We start from the raw sequence: 23,847 nt of genomic DNA, 5'->3' as shown, positions 1-23,847 counted from the left end.
TGGCTTCATGGAGCTTACAGTGGACACAGACCACATGTCTCTCTTTCCATTTCATTTTGGTGACACTTTAAAGTGCTGGGCCTCAAGGCAGAGCTTACACAAAATGCACTTCACGTCTCTGTTAATCATGGCAAATGTGTTTATTAATGTTTATTGTGACCGAAACCAGTTATTTGAGAGGGATCTACGACAACACCTGCGCAAGATTTCAATACGTCTGTGACAATAGTTGCAGTGTGATGATGACAGCCGCTAAGTAAAAGAAGAGGGTCATTCTTATTCTGGGAATGTGCTGAATACACAGAAGTATGCATTAGTATCTCAGGCTTAGCCGAAGTCTGCATATTTGAGTTTTACACTCTTTTTACTCTGACCTGACACTGGTCATTCATTTATAGCCACGGCTACATATTTTTGTAGTCTTTTATTCTCCAAGATGATATATTGGCATAAATTTTTCATCAGATAGTAATGCGATTACTCTGTCTTTCTGGCACTGAGGCTTTATCTGGCTGCATGCAGTCCAGGGGATTCTGTTACTGTGTGGAGATCCATACGGGCTATGGCTCTGGCTTCAAGTGGCGACTGGATATATATGCATCCATAAATCCCACTCTCCAACGAATAATGGGAGGAATAATGGCAGGATATATGTACTGTATATACTGCACAGAGTTCGATAGAGAACTTAGAAGTGGAAGATTTTTTAAAGATATTTTTTATTGAATATATTGTGAGTAAAGAGGGAAGGGGGAATAAAATGTAACAAAGACCTCTACTTAGAAACAGAACAGCAATGGTGCTCTAAGAAGTCATTTATAGTGTATTTATACTGCTGTATAACCATAAGGGACAATAATACTTTACACAACACAAGTGCTACCTGACCCATACTCATCAACACTTGAGGAAAACACGTTTCCTTACAGAGTCCCTGAGCTACTCCCCAAGCCACGCATCTTTCATTATTAATTTTGTGTGGCCTTTTTAGAGCAACCAACAAGTGAGAAAAAGAGAGGCCAGTGAGAATGCATCCACTAATGCAATGGGGTAACAGAGAAAGGATAGGTGTCTCCCCCGGAAGAGCAGCCAACCCTCAGAGTGGGCTCAGTCAGTGGTGATAGAGAGAGAGAGGGGGGTGGGGGAGAAACCCGGCCAGACAAATCCATCGGAAGCATGTTTAATTGTCACTGAATTCCCTGCTGGTGTGACTTTAAAAAAACCATCCACAGGAAGAGAGCTGAGATGTTCGGAAAACATTTAGTGGATCAATATGCCGAGGAGAGCTGAGACTGTGCCGAGTGTGTGCTCAGGGACCCGGCCTGAGCCTTTCCAGGCGGAATACTGTTACATTTCTATTACTCAGACGGCAGGATCAACCTATTCAGCATATTTCTGTCCCCAGCTCAACTGCACATTATTTACTGCTATGTATCTAGGGGGAGGACAAGGGGGCTGGGAACTGTTGTCTAAGCCAACCACTTGTATTGTATGCATCTCTTACTCTGGGCTTTTAGAAGAGAAATACTGTGGGACTCGTTGCTGATGAAGTCTAGGACTTAGCGTAACAACTATCGTGTAAATATCTTGTGTGTAATGTGATATTCCACTTGCAGCTCCTTTATCTGATCAATTTCGCAGTCTTTACTTGTGAATGTTTATGAAAGTTAAAAATCAAAATACGTACAGTATGTGTATCTGTGTGTGTAGAATAATAAAAAAATGTTCTTACTCTTCTTACCTTCTTTGAGCATCCCCACTTTGAGGCATTTCATGAAGCGACAAGCCTGACATGATTTGCGTCTCCGTTTTGTGATCTCACACTCATTTGTGGCGGGACAGCTGTATTCTATGTTACCTGAGGAGAAGAAGAATACAATCAGATGATTGATGATCACTGATGAATGAATTATCATTTAATACAAAAGGTTTATGAAAATAAATATTGGGTATAACATGAGGCGGAAGCATTTCAGCAGGCACTAAAGAGAACCTAATGGTAAATAATTTGGCGCTGCTATTGATGTAGTGTGTATTCTCTGTGCTATCAGATGGTCTATAATAAATCATCTTTTCATTTTCATCATTCCAAGGCAGGCATGTACCATGTTCCTACAGAATCCATTTTTGCAGTGTGCAGGTAGTTCAGGTGTTCTCCAGCGATTACAGGACCGTCCAAGCAGTGAGGGCCATGGCAGGAGGAGAAGCTGAGCTAGGGTATGAGGTAAAGGGTGGGGGGTGGAGGTAAAGCTACATTAGTCCTTGAGGACCCATCAGTAGATGCCACCCTGGTCCAACACTAAATTGGCCTCATTAATTCTGCGCGTGTCCCCTCCGGGCCCCGGGCGCAGGCCATGTCCCTCTGCACTCAGAGGGGTCTGCCACTGCCTCAATAGCAGGCTAGAGAGCCAGACATGCTGCCCCTGACCACTTTACATAATACTCCTGCAGACCCAAACCTGTTGTTACCACTGTTGCCATTGTTGACTATTTACATAGTGTACAGGCAAGAGGCCTTATGTATTATTCAACTGCAGCGTCTGATTCCAGGACGGAGCAATGAAAAAGAGTTTCATTGCTACACAATAAAAGAGCCGGTTCTGCTCTACTCTAGCATTAGCAAAAGAAAGGGCAGGATATGTGAGGCAATTCCTCCGCTTCTGTCTGATTCCCTACATTTTACTGTATTCAGGGGTTTTCAATAAAGGGTTTCAATATAATGGTCTAGGAATTTGAATCATCTTCATTTTGAATGGGCTTTCGGCTTTAAAGCTTTTGACATTGGTATTTTTTTTAAACTTTTCTTTTAACCTAGGGTTTATGTCTTTGTCGGTAAAGTGAAATAAATTGTTGAGTAGTAAAATCTAATTTAATCATTAGAATTACCTCAGCATTTTCTATAATCCACTAAAATACATGTAAGTAAATAATATGTCAGTAAATATGCTTTCTGTTGAATCTAGTAAATACACACATACTGTACAAGAAGCCCTTTAACAGATGAAGCTTTTTTTTTTACTGATGGACAAAACACACAAACACATTAGGATTGCATGCCAACATCGTGTAGCTGCTCCACAGCTCTGACCCTCGCTTCATATTTCTGTACAGAGAGACAGAAAGCTGTGTAATATTCCATTGGCGTTCCTCCACTAGCCCTCCAACATCCTTTGACAACTTATGCAATTATGTTAACATTATTGGACAGATCAAGTGGAGGGTCCCAAGATGTTATAAATAATTAGAAATTCGGCCTTATATCTGGGTTAGAAATCATTATGCTAATTCTCTTCATCTCTTTGGGATTGGGGTAAATAAAGGTGTGAGGGAAGCGGCTGATGAGCTCTGATTGTCTTTTTCGCAGTCTGTTTTCTCTGTTGTCATAGCAGAACCAGACCATAATAATCCTATCCATTTCCCATATGCTGGGGGGAGGCAATCAGTGCCACCCTGTGCTGAAATCAATTCATGGAGGTCTTTTTGGTTTGCGTTCCCATTATACACTAACCAATCAGCAATTTTCTGGGATGTAAAGTACTAAATACATTGAAAAAACAAACATGTTTTTGATTACAAATCTGGTGGAATATTCTCACTTTATTCACTATTCAAAAACAAAGCAAATATACGTGCTGTGTTGCAGGTTTCCTCGCACAGCACAGTTGCCCCTGTGTTTCCCTGAGGACGCTTTGTTTATGGCGGTACTTTTCTTTCCTCCTCCCCGCCCTTCCCCTTCTCAGGGGTGCCATGACATGTGCATAAACCGCACCTGGTGGCTAACTAAGAGAGTTAGCCCTTTGATATCACACACTCCAGAACCTAAAACAAACATATGCTCACACACTGCTCGGTCCACCTGTCCTGTCAAGTCCTCTCTGTGCGTCTGATGTTCTGTCAAAGGGGGCTTCTCGTAGCTCATTGCAGAGAGAAGGGTGGATTAACTAATTTTTCATCTCTACGTTTGGTTTATATTTAGGAGAGGGACGGCTTCAGTGTCCGTGTACATAAAGTAGGACCTACTGAAAAAACATGCCTACCACCTCTTAAGTAATCTAGAAAATTATCCAAGAAATTTTAAAATGAAAGGCACGTTCCAAATGTAAATAAACAAACAAAAGTGTAATAATTTATAGTAAAATATAACTGTAATTTATATGGTTAATTGGACAGTTCATTAATACAAATGTAATAATATATATTTATATCTTATGCATTTAACGTTTTACTTTGAACAGAATAGGTATTATTACTACAGGGTGTCCTCATTATTTTTATTTCTATTGCGTCGTTGCGTCTTTATGTTTATGAATGACATTGTTTGTGGCAGTCTTTTAGTCGTTTCTTATTTCATTTATGTCAACTTTCCCCTCGAGGGTTGAATAAACTATGATCACCTGAATGTAACTAAACTGTCTGATGTGAAATAAACTGAAATGAACTGGATTTAACTGACTTTGTGACTCTGAACAAGATAAGTGAGTAAAAGAAAACAGATATATGTATTTAACTTAATTTAAATGGAAATTTCGAGTTACATTTAGATTGAAACATTGTCTTTAAAAGGGGCTCACCTAATAAATGTTTTACAGTAACCTTGTCATTCAGAGATGATGCCTGGAAATCCAGGCTATGGCCAGTTTCACTTTCAGAAATGAAGCATACTGGCGGAAACCCCTTTAACCCGAGGGCCATGCTCGGGTTTATCTGTCTTTAGAGAGGTTATGGTATGGTTACCAATAACATTACAGAGTGAAGGGAGAAGAAAAAGATTTCCCTCCTTCTTCGCTTGATAAGTATCTGTCTCAATCTATTTTATGGCTTTTCAGGACCCATGCCAGGGCACAGAGGGGAAAGTCAGGTCTTGTAAGTAAATTACAGTAAAATGGCAGGTATTTCTCATCAAAATCTAAACTGACTTTTACAGGCTTACTGTCAAGGTCTATTACTTCATATAAAAGAGGGCCACTGAGTTCAGTTGGTTTTCAAGCAATTTTACACTTGGGTTCAAAATGGGAAGAAAACACGGTTCAATAAGAGATTTATGTTTTTGATTGGTGGGGCACGTGAGGTGCAGGAATGGAGGTATGATTAGAGAGCAATGAGAACAGGGGTATTTCTGGGATGGATGGAGATCCAGGTTGACATTAATTTGGGCCCGGCCTTGACTAATGTAACTATCTCCGCGTAAGAGTTCAAGGGGCTTTTCATTGGATGAACAGGTGACAGAAGATGAATTTTCCATCCGCTTTTGTTGAAAAGGTAAGGGCATGAGCTGAAGAAGTGGAGGCCAGGGTGGGAAGTGAAACATAGAAAGTATATTACACAGTGAATAAATGTTTTAAATGCAACTAGATTGAAAGAGTATATTGTAATATATTTTTAAATGAATTACAAGTTTTCTATCAAGACTTAGCTGCTCTATCACCAGAAAATACACAGACTTACACAAGGTGAGCACAAGGTGATAAAGAAACTGTCATGTACATGGTTAACATTAACTTAGCGTGTTGTTTGCCCTAAGTGCTATAGAACAATGTGATAAAGGGCTGGAAAAGACAGCTCCTTTGTTTTCCTCTCATTAGAGAGGGCCGTCTCACACTCCACCCTTGACTGCCTCGTTATTCCTTTAATTAATCAGTTCTCATCAACGGCACCCTCTCGTTCTTTCAAGGGCTCTACATCCTGCTATTTACTGCCTCCATTTTCCTCCAGCAATCCTGCATGTGTTTCTTCTATCATTTCGGAAGGATTTCACCTCCCCCAAAAAGTCCCCGCGTCCTCCTGCCTTCTCTGCCTGGGACCCCTGTCTGATTATTATGCCATTAAGCCTCTCCTCCTCTCCTCTGAAAGAGCAGCAGGGTCCCTCTCCAATCTAAAGAAGTCCTGGGTTTTTTTCCCCTCCTTTCCCTGAAATTACCCGGCGACGCGTGCCTGAGTTTCTAATTGGCATGCCTGTCCCTGGAGACGGCCCCCTCCCTTCTTCCTAATGAAAAGCCTCGGCCTTAATTACACTTTCCAAACGCTGATTGTTATTGACAAAACTCCTGTGGCTCGGACAAACGACGGCAGATTAGCTCCATTACAGGCAGCCCTCCAAGAAGAGAAAGAGAGGGATTTCAAATCGACAATGCAAAGTGAGGGGGGGGGAAGAGGGGCTTTCATTTTTTTTTCCATGTACCTTTCTCTTAATTGTTTGGGCCATTGCTCCACTTAAGACATCTCTTTCTTCTCTGATGCCTCTTTTCTGTTTCATTGTGTTGCCGTCAGTGTACTTTTAGTGAGGGGACAAAAGCCCAGTTATGTTACTTGAGAGAAAATGTTCATCTTTTGTCAATAGACGGGATTGCTGATGGCAGCATGGGTAAACAAGAGGATTTGGCCTAATGCTTTTGTTTGCCTGCAAAAGGTACATAGACTGTCTAAAGCTGATAGGGCTGTAAGGTCCAAAATCAACACCTATCATCCAGACAGACAGCCTGCTCTCCATATAATGCCTGCAATCATTTGTTGATGAAAATGTACTCAAAGCAATGGATAAAAGATGTCAGACTCATTTAGTTTAAATGTCAAATTCTTGTTTTTCTCCCACTCTTATTCATCTCATTTCACTCCAACCCTTTGGCTCATTTTGCCCATTTTATCTCGTTTTTCCACTGCATTTATTGCACTGCTAAGCCGACAGAGCTTAGACCTGGGCAGCTGTGCCTGTTGTGCAGATTCTTTTTTTTTTCCAGGCTCAACAATATCTCCGTCTTCCTGATTAATCTGGAGCGGAGCGCACAGTTTCACAGTGGGGGGCCTTTCATTGCCTCTCTAATGAAAAGCTGTGATACATCATGCCTTGCAGATAGCCAGTAGCACCCTAGTACCCTGGCACGCACACACACACAAACACAAAACAGGACAGGAATAATAGACCACGTTCTCTGAGCCCCCCAAGGCATCTGGGCAAACAGCCCCTCAACTCCACCAGATCTGACCCCTGAGTGATGATGTCATGTCCACCATACACCATCAACCATGACAGATGATGTAATCATACCTGCACTATTGATCTGTCCCGTCAAAATTTTCTTCTGATTTCTATTTTTTTTTTTGAAAATCAACATTTTAAAATTGCACAGTTATTTCATGATCAGTAAATAACTGCATTTTTTATCCTATAGTGGTAACACTGTGATGATATCAAAAGCAAAGATTATTTCTATGGAGGTTGCTGGTCTCAGGAGGGAGAGAAACATCTTTCACACTCCAGTGGATTTTTTTTTACATAGTAAATCGCATGGGCTGAGTATGTGAGTATGTCAGTGTTGTTATGAGGCCAAAGGTATCTTGTATGGAGGGTGTTTTTATGTCTGGTGATGCGGCGTCATGGGATGAAGTAAGTATTGAGTGTTTGTCGGGGGAGGAGGTGAGAGGAGAAAAAATACCTTGTATTGTCCTTTTAAAAAAGGCTTTGCAGGCCTCACAAGAGGCCACCCCATAGTGATACCCCGAGGCTATATCTCCACAGACCAGGCACAGCCTCTTGGGGAGGGAGTTCAACATGTATTCGCACTTTATGGACGAGTCCTCCATGATGGTGCTGGAGCAGTCGTCATAGCGCTTGCGGCAGGTGCCGGCTCCAAGCCCGCTGGGGGTGAACATAGGTGGAGAGTCCAGACCGTTGGAGTGGCTATTCATGGCGCTGACATAGCCACCGCTGGCATCTGAGTTGCCGCTTGGGCTGTGGTGGCTGACCGTGTCGATGACCGAGGAAGGACTGGATGGCTCCGTCTTGATGTAGGACCCACAACTGGAGGGTAGGTGCCGGTCATCAGCGGCCATTCTATTCAGCAGCCTGGGGGAAGTATGAGGTAAGAGAGTTGGGGATTTGGGGAGAGGGGTGATGGGAAAGGGAGGAGGAGAAGAGGAAGATGATTAGCAGAGGTCTTCAGAGAGTAGAAATTAATGTCATCAACCAGTTGAGTGAGATAATGGCTAAACACCAAAATACTTGATTGATATTAAGTACAACATATGATTGTGTGGCAAATTCATGCTGATTACAAGACAATTGTTTGTTTCATTTAACTAGACATGGTAAACTTTATGGAGTTAATGAATACACAGTAATTTAATTGCTGAAAGATAAGCCTTGTATTAGACTACACAGTTCAAATGCGCTTCTAGAGAAGATAAATTGAAAAATACATTTCTACATAAAGACAACAAGAGGCAGAAACAATAGGAGATGAGACATTAGGTATGTTTGTTGTGGTCAAACAGTCAGAATTAATCAGCCAAACATTTAAATGTATTGTATATCTACTTTTGCTGTGTCTGTGGTTGGTACGTCTTTCCAATTTTATGTTCTCTATACCACAATGTGTCCTAACCTTGCCCAGATACCAGTGAATCAGAGGCCATCTTAAGTGGTTCATTGGCCACGCACACATGAAAGCGCTTCCGTGTACAAATACACACAACTACAACACGCACATCCACACACTGCTGCACACGTGCCAAACCAATACAAACACACAACAGACAAGAAGAAAGTAAAAGAGGGAGACGGATAGGGATAGAGAGAGGGAGAGAGCACTCAAATAACTTAACACACAAGTGCGCACAAACACAGCACATCAAGTCAGGAGCATCTCCATAGTTTAGAGAGTAGAGTGGACCTTGGCTTGTCTCCTCGAGTCAGCAGTCAACCAAAAGGAAACATGATGGCAAGATATTGACTTTTTCACTGTCTGACTAATAACTGTATTTTGGACTACATGCAATATGATGCGGTAACGTGTGCAGACTAAAGTGCAGCCTTTTGGCTGTGGCCACAAAATGCACTCTGAAGCCTTCCTTGGTGATAAAATCTATTTCAGTCCTGCTCTATAACCTTTAACTTGAAATTGCATGGGGAGAAAAACGGTGGGAAAAAAAAACTTAAACTCACTATTTTGCTCCAGAAAATACAGTGAACTAAAGAAGTGGTCTGGTCGAGGAGATGGATAACTCAATGTATTGGGGATGCATTGTAGACACAGTGACCTCTTAGGGTCAAGGCGAGGTCACACACTTACATACACACACACCCCTTTGCATTAGGTACCATGGAAGGGGTGAAAGGTCACCTGCACTTGCCTGCATTAACAAAATTGAGCCTTGCATGGCTTATGCAAATTCAGACACAGGGGCTCCTTGTGAGTGGCAGCTCGACAGCCCAAGTTGTGCCTTAGCACATTAGTTCCATTAGCATATTGCCAACTAATGGTAATGTTTACATATTTGACATGTCAGTTTACCATCAGCACAGGGAGAGGGGGGTGTTCCCTACTGGGCTGTATCTGCCTGATTGGACGATCACTGCTGTCTGTCTCGGGGTGCTTCAGAGGAAACAGGAAACGAGAGGCCTCCACTGTGTCCCCTATCGGCCGGCCGGACTGCCTCTTGCTCTCTCGGGCTGATTTAATTGTGAGGGTGGGTTACGGAGGAGTTCAGGCCCAGGGGTCAGTAGGTCAACCTGATTTTCTCACCCTGGCTTCCTGGGCCCGTGGAGATGGGGGTCAGCATGTCAAATTAAATCTCATTCCCAGGTTTCCCTCCCTGCTGTCATGTATATTCATCGGAGCTCCAGGTGCCTACCACTTCTGGAAATTCACAAAAAGGTTAACTGCTAAAATAAATAATAAAAAATGCCCCCTGTTAAAACCGTTGACCTTGTGAAATAAGCCTTTTGCCTGAGCACTCCTGGAATTCTTCTTGCAATATAAAGCCTTCGCTATGCACAACTGATACACAACTACGACTGTGATAGAGAATATGCCGTCTAAATTACAGTATTTCTTGTATTTCTAATTTAAACAGTGCAAAAAATTACATTTAATACTGCCGGTACTGTGCATTGTGGGTGGTTATTCAGATTTGCTGTTTAAAAAATGATCCACTTGTACTCTTAAACGTCCTTGCAGACAGAAATTGAAAAAGTGAATCCATTTCATGCCTTTCTAAAATAGAACTTGCCGCTCTTGATAATGAATGCAGATTGCATCCCCATAAATTAATGCACGGCTCTGTGTTCATCTGCTTTATGTTCTCTGTTTCAGATGGATATGTGCACCTGTGTGATAGGGCACCTGCACTTGGCTTATTAAAGGCTATATATTAAAACGCAGGAGCACAAGATGACTCCATTTAGCTTTTATTTCACAAATTCAGAGTAAGCTTAACCCTGGTTCAAAGGCCATCTTCAGGGTGACACTTAGCATAATTGCATAAGTGTCTTAACTGTTTCCCCTCCAGCTCAATGTGGTCATTTATAATAAATGTGCTGGCTAGAATACCCTTAACTCATTCTGCTATGACACATTATACCACTGCTATGCTTATGTTTTTAACAAGCCTGCATATATTGATTAATGATACTGAGGGAATACTAACCACTTGAACCTGGCGTATTAATCAAACAGTCTAAAATATTTCTATAAATATTAGTAATCTCTAATGGGACAGGTCCAATTTAAATCTATAAATACCATTGTATGGGAAAATGAATTATGAACATTAAATAGTTTGACAGCAGCAATAGTTGTAATAAATAATTCAATATGTGGGGCAGGTGCTAATTAGCTTGTATGCTACACAGAGAGCAGACAGGAAAGGGTCTGCTGAACTAACTGAGGCTTGATGTTATAAAATCTATAGTCCTGTCTTCCTTCCTTCCTCAAGGTAAGAGCATTTCAAATTCTGCTGCCTGGCTGCCCAAAGGAGCAGTGCTCGTCTAAGATACAGTATCTCTCCCTCTCTCTTTTTCTCTCTCTGTTCTCCCTCCTTTTGTTCCCTTTGTACCGATCAAAATTCATGCTGAGTAGTGGGTTATGGGCCCGCAAACGCACACTGCGCAGTTTGGTTTTAATCTGATTCCACCTGGCCCCCCTAACAGCATTTCAGATCCCTAATATCATTCCACTGGTGCTGCTGTGACCAGGATTAGCTGGCCTAATGATCTGGCAGCTCGTCTCGCACTCGCTGTTCCTCCACTTCCGAGAGGAGAACCGAGGAGTGCTCGCTCTCTAACGTCTCGACGCTTCCCCTCGCCTGCAAGCGAAACTCTGAACATCGGATGACACTGTCGTAAGAACGCAGTACATTCAGGATCTAATTGAGTCAATTTGTAAGTATTCCTGCTGAGAGCTTCCTGCTCACTTCAGGAGGATAGTGACATCCTCCTCTGTTCTCTGGGTGACTACAGCTCTCTTCGTGTTTCATGTGTAAATCACAAGCACAAAGCCGTGCTAGACGCTCAGCTCAAACAGTGAGTAAATGCTTAATGTCCTTTTCGCTCTCAAGGCCACCAGATGCCAAAAACACAATTTTCTAACATTTGCTACCCTCATCCCTGGTGTCACATCCTTGCTACCTGATCAGACTGGGTAAGTGGAGGGGAAGGGGTGGGTGGTGGAGGTGGGGGTTGACATCTGCAGGCAGGGTGATGGTGATATCAGATGCCCCGGTAGGGGCAGATCTGTCTGGAGGGCCCCAGGCGATGTGGCCTGATAAGCCACTGGCCCCAGAGTCAGCGCTGGTAGGACGAACTCAATTAGCTCCTGACAGACCTCCTCTCAGCCCAGCTCAGCCTCCCGCCACAGCCAGAACCCACTGGCAGCTGCCACGCTGACCTCTCCTCCAGGGGCCACTGCCACCTCTTACCGCTCCAACACACAGCCTGGGATTCATTTTTTGGGAGAGTGAACGCCACGCTGAAATTCTGCGGAGCCCCACTAAAATCGCAGCAATACATGGCGTAATGTGTATGCCACCTAGGGTGCTCGGTGTGTGTTCTCGCAGGGGAAAATGTAAATGAAAAAGGACTGGGGCTCAGGGAGGGGTTGGGGAGGCCCTTTGGGAGAAAGGAGGGGAATGGAGATTCCAAAACACAGTTAGTTGAAATATGGAGGATGCCTTCCTGTCTAACTGGCTCCAGGTTAATGACCATCAGGGGAATAAGGGGCCAAAAGACTCTTGGGGCGATGCGCATGTGTGTCTGTGCTTAAGTGCTCATAGGTCTGAGTGTGTGTTTGCGTTGCAGACAGAATATGAAAGATGGAAATACGGCGGGGGGGGGGGTGGGGGGGGTTGGTTGACGGCTGTGGTTTGGTTGGAGGCAAGCCCGGCACTCCATAGGGACCTATTCTAATCTATGAGGGAGAGGCCCCTAATTTTGGAGTTTCTCATTCATTAGTCCTGTTCTGGCAGAGAGAGGAGGAAGCAGAGGGGGTGGACCTGAAGGGAGGGGAGGGGCCACTTTATTATCGGATATGCCAGACACTCAGGAGAAGCTGACAAAGATTTATGATGTGCAGATCTATGGAGGCAAACAAAAGGGAAGTCGAGAAGACAGAAAAACAGGAAAAGACAAAGTAAGCGATACATGAGGGGAAGGGAGAGAAGGGACAGAGAGAGAGCTGTGTTTATCGTACCAGTGGAAAGCGAGGGCCCCGGATCAATAGTCCGTAGGATAGGGGCTCGTGCAGGGTTACCACTGGGGGGACTGTGCTGCTCTGTGGCCTGGGCAATTAAGTTTTTCAGTCTCCAGAAGAGGATTATATTTAGCCGCTCCACAGCGATGTCACTGTAGTCTTTATAAAGCCATGAGCTCACTCCACTACGACAACATGAGCCCCATGCTCCAGCGGCACCACAAGATAGCGCTGGCCAAGAAGCAGATCACATCTATTGATCCCCCTTCTTGCTCCTTCCTGTTCTAGAGATGCTGCTGGCAGGAAAGAGAGGGCCTCTTGTGATACAGGCACTGCCGTTTGTCTGACGTAAACTGTCTGGGCCGCACTGGGCAGATCTAGTTCTTATAAGGGGCTGAGTTCAGGATGTTGAGAGACGCAAATGGCTAATGATAGAGCTACTGTCAGTGGGGGATGTGAGAGAGTTGTCGCTTGTCTAAACTTCCTCCTACTGTGGAGAGTGAAGAGTTAACCATCGTCCATGTGAACCCACTTGGGGAAGCTCCCTGCAGATTTGGACAGCTCACCATACTGTATGTAAAAAAGAATTTCAGTGATAAGTCTAGTCTGCCATGCAGTACATTTGGGATCAAATTTCTAATTCTGCCTTTTCATTAGAAAAGATTAGTTTCTATTACCTCCATTATGTGCCATGGCCATGGTGTAATTTAACAACATAAAATTACAATGGCTCATAATAACTAGAAAAAGTAATTCTCTAGAAAAGGTCCCCTGCTGGCACCCTTAAAAAACAATGTTTTATATATTAAAAGTCCCCTCCAAAGCTCGCCACAAGAAGACTGGTGTGGTTAATGACATCAGACACAACCTGGTGTTGTGTGATACGTTACTGATACACTGGCGCCAATATCACAATACACTCTCCTGAAATACTGAGACATAGTTACTAGAGGCATAGAATTGTTTTTCTCTTTTGAATGACGGAACATGTGAAAGCGTTACTAAAAAGACACATTTATTCATCATGTTTTAGCTACACAACTCTAATACACGGAAATAAATACACTATATGTTTGATTTCTGCTTTTTGAAGAGCTGACATTTAGCGGAACTGCATGGTTTCCTTCTCAGTTACACAGATGCTGTCATGAGTCGTAAATAAATGTTTCGCAAGATATTATTTAGCACAGATTTGCTTGCATCAACAAGCCATCATCAGCGTATCATGACAGTATGTCATGAGTCACCCTGTGATTCTCAGTCATTTATTTGAATTTACATGTGTAATATGATAATATAGTGAAACAATAAAGTCAGAGGAAAAGACCAGAATTTAAACACTCCTATAAAAAAACTAAACAAAAAGAAACTTGGTAAAATGCTCCCAAATAACTGACCTGTCTAGACTAATATAATTTCTGTTATGCTACAAAAGTCAAGCTTTTGTTTAACTGCCATAAATTATGTGGAAAGCCACCAGATATCAACCACAGCACACCTCTCACGTACTCTCAGTAGGGTTCCTTATGTAAAATAAAGAGGGGGGATTATAAAATATGAATGATGGAAACTTGAGAAAAAAAATGTAAAATGAGTGCAAGTCATGTGTTCACCGTCAGGATATTTATGGCACAAACAGTCAGAGAAATGAAATCCAAGATGCTGGTTAATTTCATCAGAAAGATGAAGGATATTTTTGATTGTGTTGCATGCTTTTTTTTTTCTTTTCTTTTTTTTTTGCAGTGTGTGTATCACAAACAGAAAGAAATATTATTATAAAGGGTTAAGGCTATTTAACACAAGTCCAGTGTAAATCACAGGTTTAGACACAGTGACTGTGCGTACAGGAGGACGGAGGCATAGAGTCATGCATGAAATTACTTCATTAATCTTCCTGTGATAGGCCGTCCTTGTTTGGGGGTGGGGTGGGGTGGGGGGGCTCTACCTGTTTAAAACAAAGAGCCCATCCTGCTGCCATCATAAATTGTCCTCTTCATAAGAAGAGCCAAATATAAACAGACAAATACACATGCACACACATACACAGGGCAGAATTAACAGGCCAAAATTAGCAGGTTTATCAGGTGTCCAGAATGATTTTGACGCAATCAGACGTGTAAATGTTTGTACGGGTTCACAGTCAGTGTGTAATCCGGGTACATAGGGAAGATTAAAATAACGTGCATTATAAAACATGATCATCATGTCAAAAAATGTAAATTGATTTCTCACGTTTAAATTGTTGCTTGTAGCACACGATTCAAACTGTTCTAAACTGAACTGACACTGCTCAAACCACTGCTGCTGTGACTGTCTGCCACAGCAGCAGACACAGTCATAGCAATAGCCTCTAGCTTTTTACAGGCTCATCTCAACCAGCTGCCACACATTCCCCATAAATAGTGCTGGTAATAAAAAGGCGGGTGGGTCTAACTGATTTATACGGTAGTGTCCACCACCACACCATTCAGGAATAATTAAACTTTGGGGATATTTCCTGAATTAATGTGTCTCCTTCAGGGGGCAATCTAAACATACATTTCAACATTCCCACGTCTGGTGTCACCGGACGTACTGGGAGGGAGGGACTCTCAAAGTGGCAGGTTCAACAGCCAGCCACTCAGTGTGACCATTCGATTGCACTTAGTGCTGTAAGGGCGGTCTCATAAGCAGGCATTTTAATGTGCACATGTTTTGTGACCAACAGTCAAGTACAAACAGTTGTATAATTTGATCATTTGTAGGGAGACGAGAATCAAACAGTCTTTTACACTAACAGATCTGTCACTCATCAGACCAAATGATCGAATTACAATATAACGTTTTGTGTAACGGACATATTATTTTACTCGGATCACTGAAAAGATTTGTCAAAGTCAAAGCAGCACAGGAAAACTGTGTTTATTTTTTTAAATAATTAATTCAAATAATATTTCCAAAAAGTGAAATGGGTGAGGGTGTGCATTAATGTTATAGGAGTTATATACTGTAAGAGCATTGCTAATTCTGTGTTTCAGGCCTTTGGAAAATGATTTATATTTTCTATATTTGTATTATATTTCACACTGCCAAATATTTATTAATTATATTGTTAAGTTTGTCGATTCATCCTGCTCTTCTAAATCTCTTATAACATAATTTAAAAGCCAAAATGTTTTTTTAAAAACTACTGTTGTTTTTTTTGTGTGCCATTTTTGTAATATGAGCATATTTGACCTGGGTCAAGAGAAACAAATACGTCAATAGAAATTCCTGTTCAGCACAGAAAAAGTAGGTCTATGGTGTCTGGCTTTTTGCACAGTGCCATGTTAATGGCTTGTTGGTCACATCTCTTGACTTCCCTTGGGCAAATCAGGGAGGAGCAATAGTGGTACCCTCTCTCTCTCTCACTCTCACTCTCTCTCTCTGGAAAGCACACCCATAACAAAATAGCTACTGTAGTGTGCAAACTGCATTGAACTTTTTAATTTAATAGTTTTCAACATGTCATCAAGCCGTGCCCTGTGTGTTTTAACATTTAATCACAGCTTTCCAAAGACTGATGAGAAAGAAAAAAAAAAGTGCTTGGTGTCTAAAAGCTGTAATGGATGCAAGGCTCACCGGGCCATGCAGAGGAGACTTGGTGAAGCTGTCAGTGGGAATCAGAGCTGCAACTGTGACGGACGGTTTCAATATTGATTTCATAAATAAACAAAGCTAAGCATCGATCCTAATGTTATTTTGCATTTCAATTACTGCTCCGAAACATAACCTTCAAACAACTGGCCGTTCAATACCAATAGCCTTCACTGATAAACACCCATATAGTTACCCACCTTACATCACGTTTTCTTACCAAGTGTGAATTAGTGGACCTAGAATTTTCTCTCCACTACATTTAAGGTGGATCAGCTGAAAAGCAGCAGCATTATAAGAAGCATTAATATCACAGAGGACACACATGCTAATCGTCGTATGAAACATGGCAAACTTAACAAACACAGAAAACTTCAAACTAATTAACCACTCTCCTGTTTTCAGTATTTTTTCAAGTGTGTCTATATTAACAGTTATTTTAATGACTCAGTTATTTTTCCCAACTTCTGTGATCTAAATGGTGTGTGTGCGTGCCTACATGCATGCGTGCATGTGTGTGCAAATGAGGAGGAGCCCTTCAATGTTGGAGCAACAGGAAGAAGTGCTGACGCACCGTGTCAGTGATAGCACTCTGCTTGCCACAAGGGCATGAGAGCCCACGTAGGCTAGTATTATCCTTCTAGACTAATGGACCTGGTTATTTTTAAACAGATTCTCACACTGCGGTGGAGGTGTCCAAGGTTACAATGGATGAGAAATCAGGAGGAACGCATGCGGTGTGTGACGGTTGGCGGCTTCTGTGCGGGTGGATGTTGTGAAATAGCCAAAGAGGCATGGTAGCTAATCAGTGAGAGGTGTAAAGGCCAAACATCAGATGGGGTCTCAAGAGACAGCATGTTATAATAACATGGCAACAGCTTCCTAAATTGACCAATAATATGACATATACAATGTAATACACTATACAGAAAAAGTTCACTTACAATATTTTTACACTGATTTATATAGATACACATTATTAAACAGAGTGCACTGGAATCCAGATGAATAAATATAAAAAAAGACGAGGTCAGGTTTCAGAACAGAACAAATCTGGATATGCTTTTGTTACTCTTAATTTCCCAATTAATAGCCTGGGGATAAAGCACCACTACAAATGAATGGGTGAGTTTAATGTGGCAGCTCCTTAAAAGCCACCCTAAGCGTTAACAAGTATGAACCTGAATACCTCTGAAGCTACAGAACAGTGAACATCCAGAGTGTCAATATACTCTGCATCCCCATTTGGCCTGGAGAGGGACAACATGCTCCACCCTCCCCCCCGCTCAGCCTGAGCTGAGTGACATATTTACAGTGAAGGTAATGATACTAGATACCAGAAATGAGAGGGCTCCAGCGTGGCCAGTGGACTCAGGAATCTCTCTAATGAATTGGACAACAAAGCCCTGTTGGTACAAGGAAGAAGTATTTAGAATTGGGTGACAAACTGAATTTTAAAACATTAGGTTTTCTTTTAAAGGCACATATCCCAACACCTCCTAAAAACTCCGGGAGATGAGGAGGGTGGGTATGGGAGTGGGACAGGTGGGTTGGCCGGTCAGCTGGGGCTGGACGCTGCAGCTACAGAGGCCACCAGCTCCTGGCTCATAGCGGGGTGGCCATTCTCGGCCAGAAGCCTCTTCTGGTAATGTATTCCGAAACCAAATTACCGTAAGCTGATCCCATCTGGATAGTGTCTGTGCACGGCTGCTTTGGTTACCCACCACTGCCTCTAGCCTGCGATAGCATCTCCATGAAGACAGCAAAAATCTGATTAACCCAATAACAATGAAACACTTGGTCAAAGAGCAAAGAGCTTTTAACTTAAGATACACTAATGCAATTCCCTCGCCTTGTTTTCTGAAACCTAATAAGAATCAGGCGGACGGACTGCTACAGATGGGTGTTTGCAGGCTCTAATGCAGCAAGCTGGGAATGAAGTCAAATAAATTGAAATCTAATTCATCATTGTGTGCTAACTTCTTTCTGTTTCTCTAAAAAATACATTAATTTCATGAAGGGAAATTGGATAGACTAGTTAGTTTATAGCAGTGGCTCTGCCAGGGCTTAAGGAAAGCGAGGGTGTTGATGGAACATTTAGAAGCAGAAAGAAGTCACATCTCAATTCACTGCCGCTCAGACTGTGTGTGTTTTCTAGCAAGCACCGAGGAACTCACACTGACAACGCTCAGTATTGGCTGACTTCTGAGTGGCGCGAACTGCTACTGCAACACAAGATCAACAACAAGCCTGTCAGACTCATACAGTAAGTGGCTCGTCCCACCGCGCAAGTCAGGAGAATATTTGGACTCAAACAAGTCAAAAGTAAAATGCAAAGCAAGAGTAAATAACAGGTTGTGTCGTATAGTGGGCTGCAAACAATAGAAATGCCAATTTGGAGCAAATGCACATCACAGAGAATGAAACTTTCAGTATAACCTGCGATAATAACATCCCTAAACCCACATTTGTAAATATCTCCAGTGTGCAAAGACACAAGAGGAACGTGCCTCTCTATTCTGAAGGCAAAACTGTTTCCATCTAATTCCCAGGCAGTGGCGATGCCCTCGGGTCAATCTATAGAGTGTATTACTACAGTGATTCCACAACAGTGCTGTGCTAATTACATGGAGCACATACGTCCCACTAATCCTCTCACCCAAGCATCACGGGCACATCCTGCCCACAGTGAGGGGTTGCAAATACCGCTGTACAATCAGCAGCAGAGAGCCACTGCTGAACCAAAATGAGCAGCACACGTAGGCCAACGTGAGATCTCACAAATAACTAACTGTTGGTAGGTGGACATGTAACCAGGAAAAAAAATGTTATTGTGACAGATGTAAAGCTCAGGAGGGAGAAAAAAAAACTACTACATCTATAAAAACTAATTTTAAACAAATTTACAATAAGTCGGTGAAGTTATTTTTACATGAAACACAACTCAGCTCTGAAAGGGCAAATACACTTTTCACTGTTATTTAAAATGTATTCACATGAATATATTATGGACATGGGGCACAAAAATGCTTTCTTGTGTAACAAAAACTGCTTTCTTGCGTTGAGTGTCATTAAATATTAATCAGTATTTTCTTTTATTATACACACATTGCAAATCAGTACACACTAACGTTAAATCTCTAATAACATTGCAATTTGTAATAATGTAGCTGCAACAAGTTATCAAGGAAAAAACAAGAAATAAACATTTGCAATATATTACTGAAACATATTTTGTGTGTACATATTTAGGAGCTTCATATTTTTACATCTAATACACTGACATTTGAGTGTAAAATAAAATTAAAAATACATTTCTGTTTTTTTCCAGATTACCAAAAAGAAGACAAAGTCAAATAAAGTCAAGTGAAAACATTTTAAACAAACATAATTGAAATGTTTTTCCATGTTGCAATGTAAATGATGAGTTTGAGAGTATAAGAAAGATAATTTGAAAATGAAAAACGTCTCATCAGACTTAAAGATAATCAAATATTAACATTTTGAAATACACATTTGTAGTGGGGTGGTGTAAAGATCTGTTTAAAAACTAAACATCAATTACAGCAGTTTTGCCTTTAAATTTTATGAATACCTTCATGGAATGCTACAATAAAAAAATATAATAAATACACTTGAAGGTATGATACCTGATGTGTTAAAGAAATATCTTCTCTGTTACTGTTGTTTGAGTAATTTTGTGTTAAGGTCTATCTGAGAGAGAACTGAAATTGAAAAATCCATTTTAGTAGAAAAACAAAGGAGATTATTGCACGTATGTCTAAGATATTAATATGTTTCCTAGAATTACTTTTTGGATTTGCAGTGATTAAAGCTCAGACTAAAGAAGTCGAGTAAGGCAATAAACACTAACAGGATTCAGCTCTCTAACTTTACACTGACGTGTTTTCTGTTAAGAATTTTCAGTGCTTGCAATTCTTTAAATCTAACAAATTAAATAAACTCCTGAATTATGATATAATTAAATAACGTTCAGTATATGAAAAGTTACAAGAAAACTCAATCTGGGCAAATGATAAGAATGCACAATTTAAACTGGATGTTTTTAAAGAAACAGATAAAAATAAAAAATATTAAAAATGCATGAAAGTTTAAATGCACTGATGTCTCAGTCAACTGTAAGATTGGTCACCACATTTTTATAATATACTACTTTACCATTAATATCTGAAAACATTGTATAATATGTGATATAATAAAGATTGATATCAAAATTATCTAGAAATTAAAACAAATCTTTACACGAGGCCAACGTTTCAGTCTGTGTTTTTCATACATTAACATGGACGTGTGGGAAGTAAATACATTAATATTGTACCATAAAACTGTTTCCAATAAAAAAAATAAAACAAAAAATAAATATTCTTTACAACTTAAGAAGTTTATTTTGTATGCATGTAAGTTATCTAAGGATTTACAAAGTGAAAGTGTGGTAGGTATTGTGAGCTCAGACTGTCCCAGCAGCCAGGAGCTGTTGAGACAGCAGCTTGCCTCGCGTGCCGCTGGCTGGGACAGACCTGCCAGCTCACTGAGGTTACAGGGTCCTTTCATTCGTCTTTCTCTGGCTACAAATATTACAGTGTGTAATTTATCCCCTCCAATTCCACGGATTCACGTTAATCTCATCTCCTTAAAATATTATTCTCACTCTCCCTAGGCGGCCTGATCTAAGAACAAAGCCATCAGCAAACAACCTCCTAACCCAACTGGACAGGTACCCCAAATTCTTTAGGGGGGGAAAAAAAAATACGCACTTTGCAGAGAGGCTAAGCTTAATCAATCAGCCATGCTCTGAATGAAATTTATAAAGACTGGCATACATGATGTGCTCACACAATAAATCTACACACATACACAGTTCCACCTGCCCTGTTGCTCTACACTGTCAAGTCCTATATGATTTAAGAGCCCTTAAAACAATGAACAAGAGAAAGTGCATGTTTAAGAGTGTGAGTAGGTGTGAGAGGGAAAGTACATCACTGTTAACAAGAAAGAAAAGAAAACAAGAAAAAGTTCACTGCCTAGACTTGTAGGGTTCAAGAAACAAAACTAGAGCAGACACTGTTAAAAGAGCAAGGGTAAAAAAAAAAAAAGAAGAGAGGAAAAAGGGGAAAAGAAAGACAGTGAAGAAATAAAAACTGCATCACAACAGAGGAGTTAAAAGGGAAACGTGAAAGAAGGAAATCAAGAAACAAGGTGCACCTACTGGTTATGATAGCTGAGAGGGTCTGGAAGACAAAGTTCTGAAATGTCCATCAGTCCAGTTTTAGCATTCCAGGAATGAGAGGAAGAGGAAAGAGAAAACAATTGAGACCCGCTTCTTCCCCCAAATGATAGCACAGCACCCTCAGAGACAACGCTGCCGAAAAACCCCCTCCAGCACCGCTCCCCCCAGCCTGCACAGGTATGTTGGACTCTGATGGATTGAGTGGGCGCGTGTGTGCGTGAGCATGTGTGTTGTGTATGTGTGTGTGTGTGTGTGTGTTTATGTATATATGTGTGGGAGAGAGGGAGCCAGAGAGAGAGAGAAAGTGTCTGAGTGTATGTAAGTGAATGTGTGTGTGTGTATGACAGAGAGAGAGAGAGAGTGAGAGAGTGAAGGGGGGAGGGACAGATAGACAAGAGAGGTAAAGGGGGGTGAGTGAGAGAGAGAGAAGCGCAGGCAGCAGCGGGATGAGCGCTAAGATGGAGAGAGCATGAGAGCGCGAGTGAGAGGAATGACTCTTTCCATGGTCGGGATAGGGCTCTTTAAGACTCAAGGGCTTGATGAATATGGAACAGCTGCTGTTGGCTGGCTCCGAGGGGCAGGACTTAAAGCGACAGAGGGGCCGGCGGAGCACCGAGGAGGAGGGATCCAAACGCTCACTCGCTCGCACACTCCGCTATGCAGAAGTACAACACACACACACACACACACACATGGCTCACACACACATAGACAAAACAACCTATCACATGAACAACAGAGATTCAGCCAGGAGAACAGTGAACAAGCAAAGTTTGTGTCTGGGTTAAATAAAAAGAGTTGTGAAAATGTGGATGGTCAGAACTCCAATCTAAGCATGAATGAAGATGATAAATAAAAGTAAGAGTTTGGGTTATCAGTGTGTGCACCTTGCATTTGTGGAATATTTAAGAAATATTTGAGAAAGCTTGATTTAAATATTTCTGTACTGACTTTTAGAAAATGCAACATTTACATGTGTATTAACATTTTGTTTATGAATTTGCAATTTTTTTCTCTACATCTTGTTTGCATGCTTGCATTAATATGCACTGCAATCAAACAGAGTCAAAGCATTCACCCGACAGCGACAGACGACTTTACCAAGCAGCTGGCATTTCAGAACTTAACTATCACGAAAAAAAAAACTTAGTGGTAATCCACTCTGTGCATTTTTAAGATATTAAAATGTACAGTTATATAACACTCCATAAAGTAAAATCTGACACTAGCCTAAGCCACACTATAGGAACTCCAACAAGCAGTCGAGTGCATCTGCAGCACTTCACTTTCAAAAAGCAATAGCTTTCAAACCACTAAGGACAGTAAATGTATTTATTGAGCTGTGTCGCTACCTCCATTTGCCGGTGTTACATGTGAGGTACCATTGTGAAACCTTTCACCACCTGTGAGAGATGATCTCAAGCCATAACTCATATTCTGGACGCCCATCAGCTTCTAAAGCAGCGGAAAATCCAGCTCTGTTTTCTCTAACCCCAGCTTTAGAACCGCCTGTGTTTCACTGTTGATCAAGCTCAGTAAGAATGCTGAGAATGCAGATACCATTTCACAGTCAGTGAGGGTCTCCATGTTACTGTATCCCCACATTATAAGAACAGAGCTTACCATGGCATCTTATTGGAGAAATGAGCAGTCCGGCAATGGCTGACACTTGGCTAAGTCAAGCAGAAAGAAACAGCAGCTTCTTTAAAACTCACAAGGTGCCTGACAACGCTCTTCAGTTACTTCAGTAAAAATAAGAGTGAGCGAGGAGGAATCGAGATCCACCAACAGATTCATGAAAAAAGGTGCGTTAGGTCGCTCTGTTGCTCTCCAGTTATGTCTACTGAACAGGAACTGTATAACCCTTGGAGAGGAATCCAGTTCCATTCATCGGCTCACGTTTCTATAATCAATGCAAAAACATCACGCAATCCCTATTGATCATCACAGGCCTATTGATGTGCAGCAATAGTGCCTCCATAGATCACACAGCATCTGGTCTCTTTTTCTGACAAAAACAAATGACTAAATAAATGAAAATCCAATTAAGATTGATGCCAAATCAAACACCTGTCAGTTTAATTCCTTAAAGAGGAAGAAAATCCCTATCAAACACAGTTCTTAGACTTCAATAAGCCTAAACAAAATACAGGACAAACAAGAAAATACCTGTCCATATTTGTACATCTCACAAAGCACAAACAAGACACAGTATACACTGTACTCTATTATTGATTAGAATTATAATACATTTTTAAATCCATATTTTTAGCTATTTATTCATGTTGCGGTGCTCCAATCTAACTCGCATGGGGTGTAAACTTCTTTTAAAATATTTCAAGAATAGCTTAGAGCTGTCAAAAAAAAAAAAAAACTCAATTATGACTGCGCAAAAACACAAAACATATTCTAGCAGTACAAACAGCTGATCCAGCATGGTTTAAGTCAAGACTTGTGACAGACTGCAGTATTATCCTGGTATCTAACCTGTGGACTGTCTTTCATGTTGATAACTGCCTTCAC

General features: G+C 41.4%; 1 protein-coding gene across 6 annotated transcripts in view; it reads right to left on the bottom strand.

Moving 5' to 3' along the window:
- The window catches only part of esrrb (estrogen-related receptor beta), a 45,682-nt gene that overhangs the window by 20,499 nt on the left and 1,336 nt on the right, over nucleotides 1–23,847 (bottom strand). For 2 of the 6 annotated variants that reach the window (XM_027274494.1, XM_019272339.2), the window contains exons 1-4: nucleotides 21,304–21,598; nucleotides 17,414–17,482; nucleotides 7,431–7,840; nucleotides 1,742–1,858 (exon numbers count right to left, since the gene is read on the bottom strand). In XM_027274494.1, coding sequence (XP_027130295.1) covers nucleotides 1,742–1,858; nucleotides 7,431–7,840; nucleotides 17,414–17,482; nucleotides 21,304–21,353 — 646 coding nt within the window. In that variant the 5' untranslated portion in view covers nucleotides 21,354–21,598. 6 annotated transcript variants of the gene reach the window in all.

Source organism: Larimichthys crocea, chromosome XXIV, assembly GCF_000972845.2.
Source record: "Larimichthys crocea isolate SSNF chromosome XXIV, L_crocea_2.0, whole genome shotgun sequence".
NCBI classification, from domain to species: domain Eukaryota; kingdom Metazoa; phylum Chordata; class Actinopteri; family Sciaenidae; genus Larimichthys; species Larimichthys crocea.
This window is presented reverse-complemented; position numbering and strand designations above follow the sequence as displayed.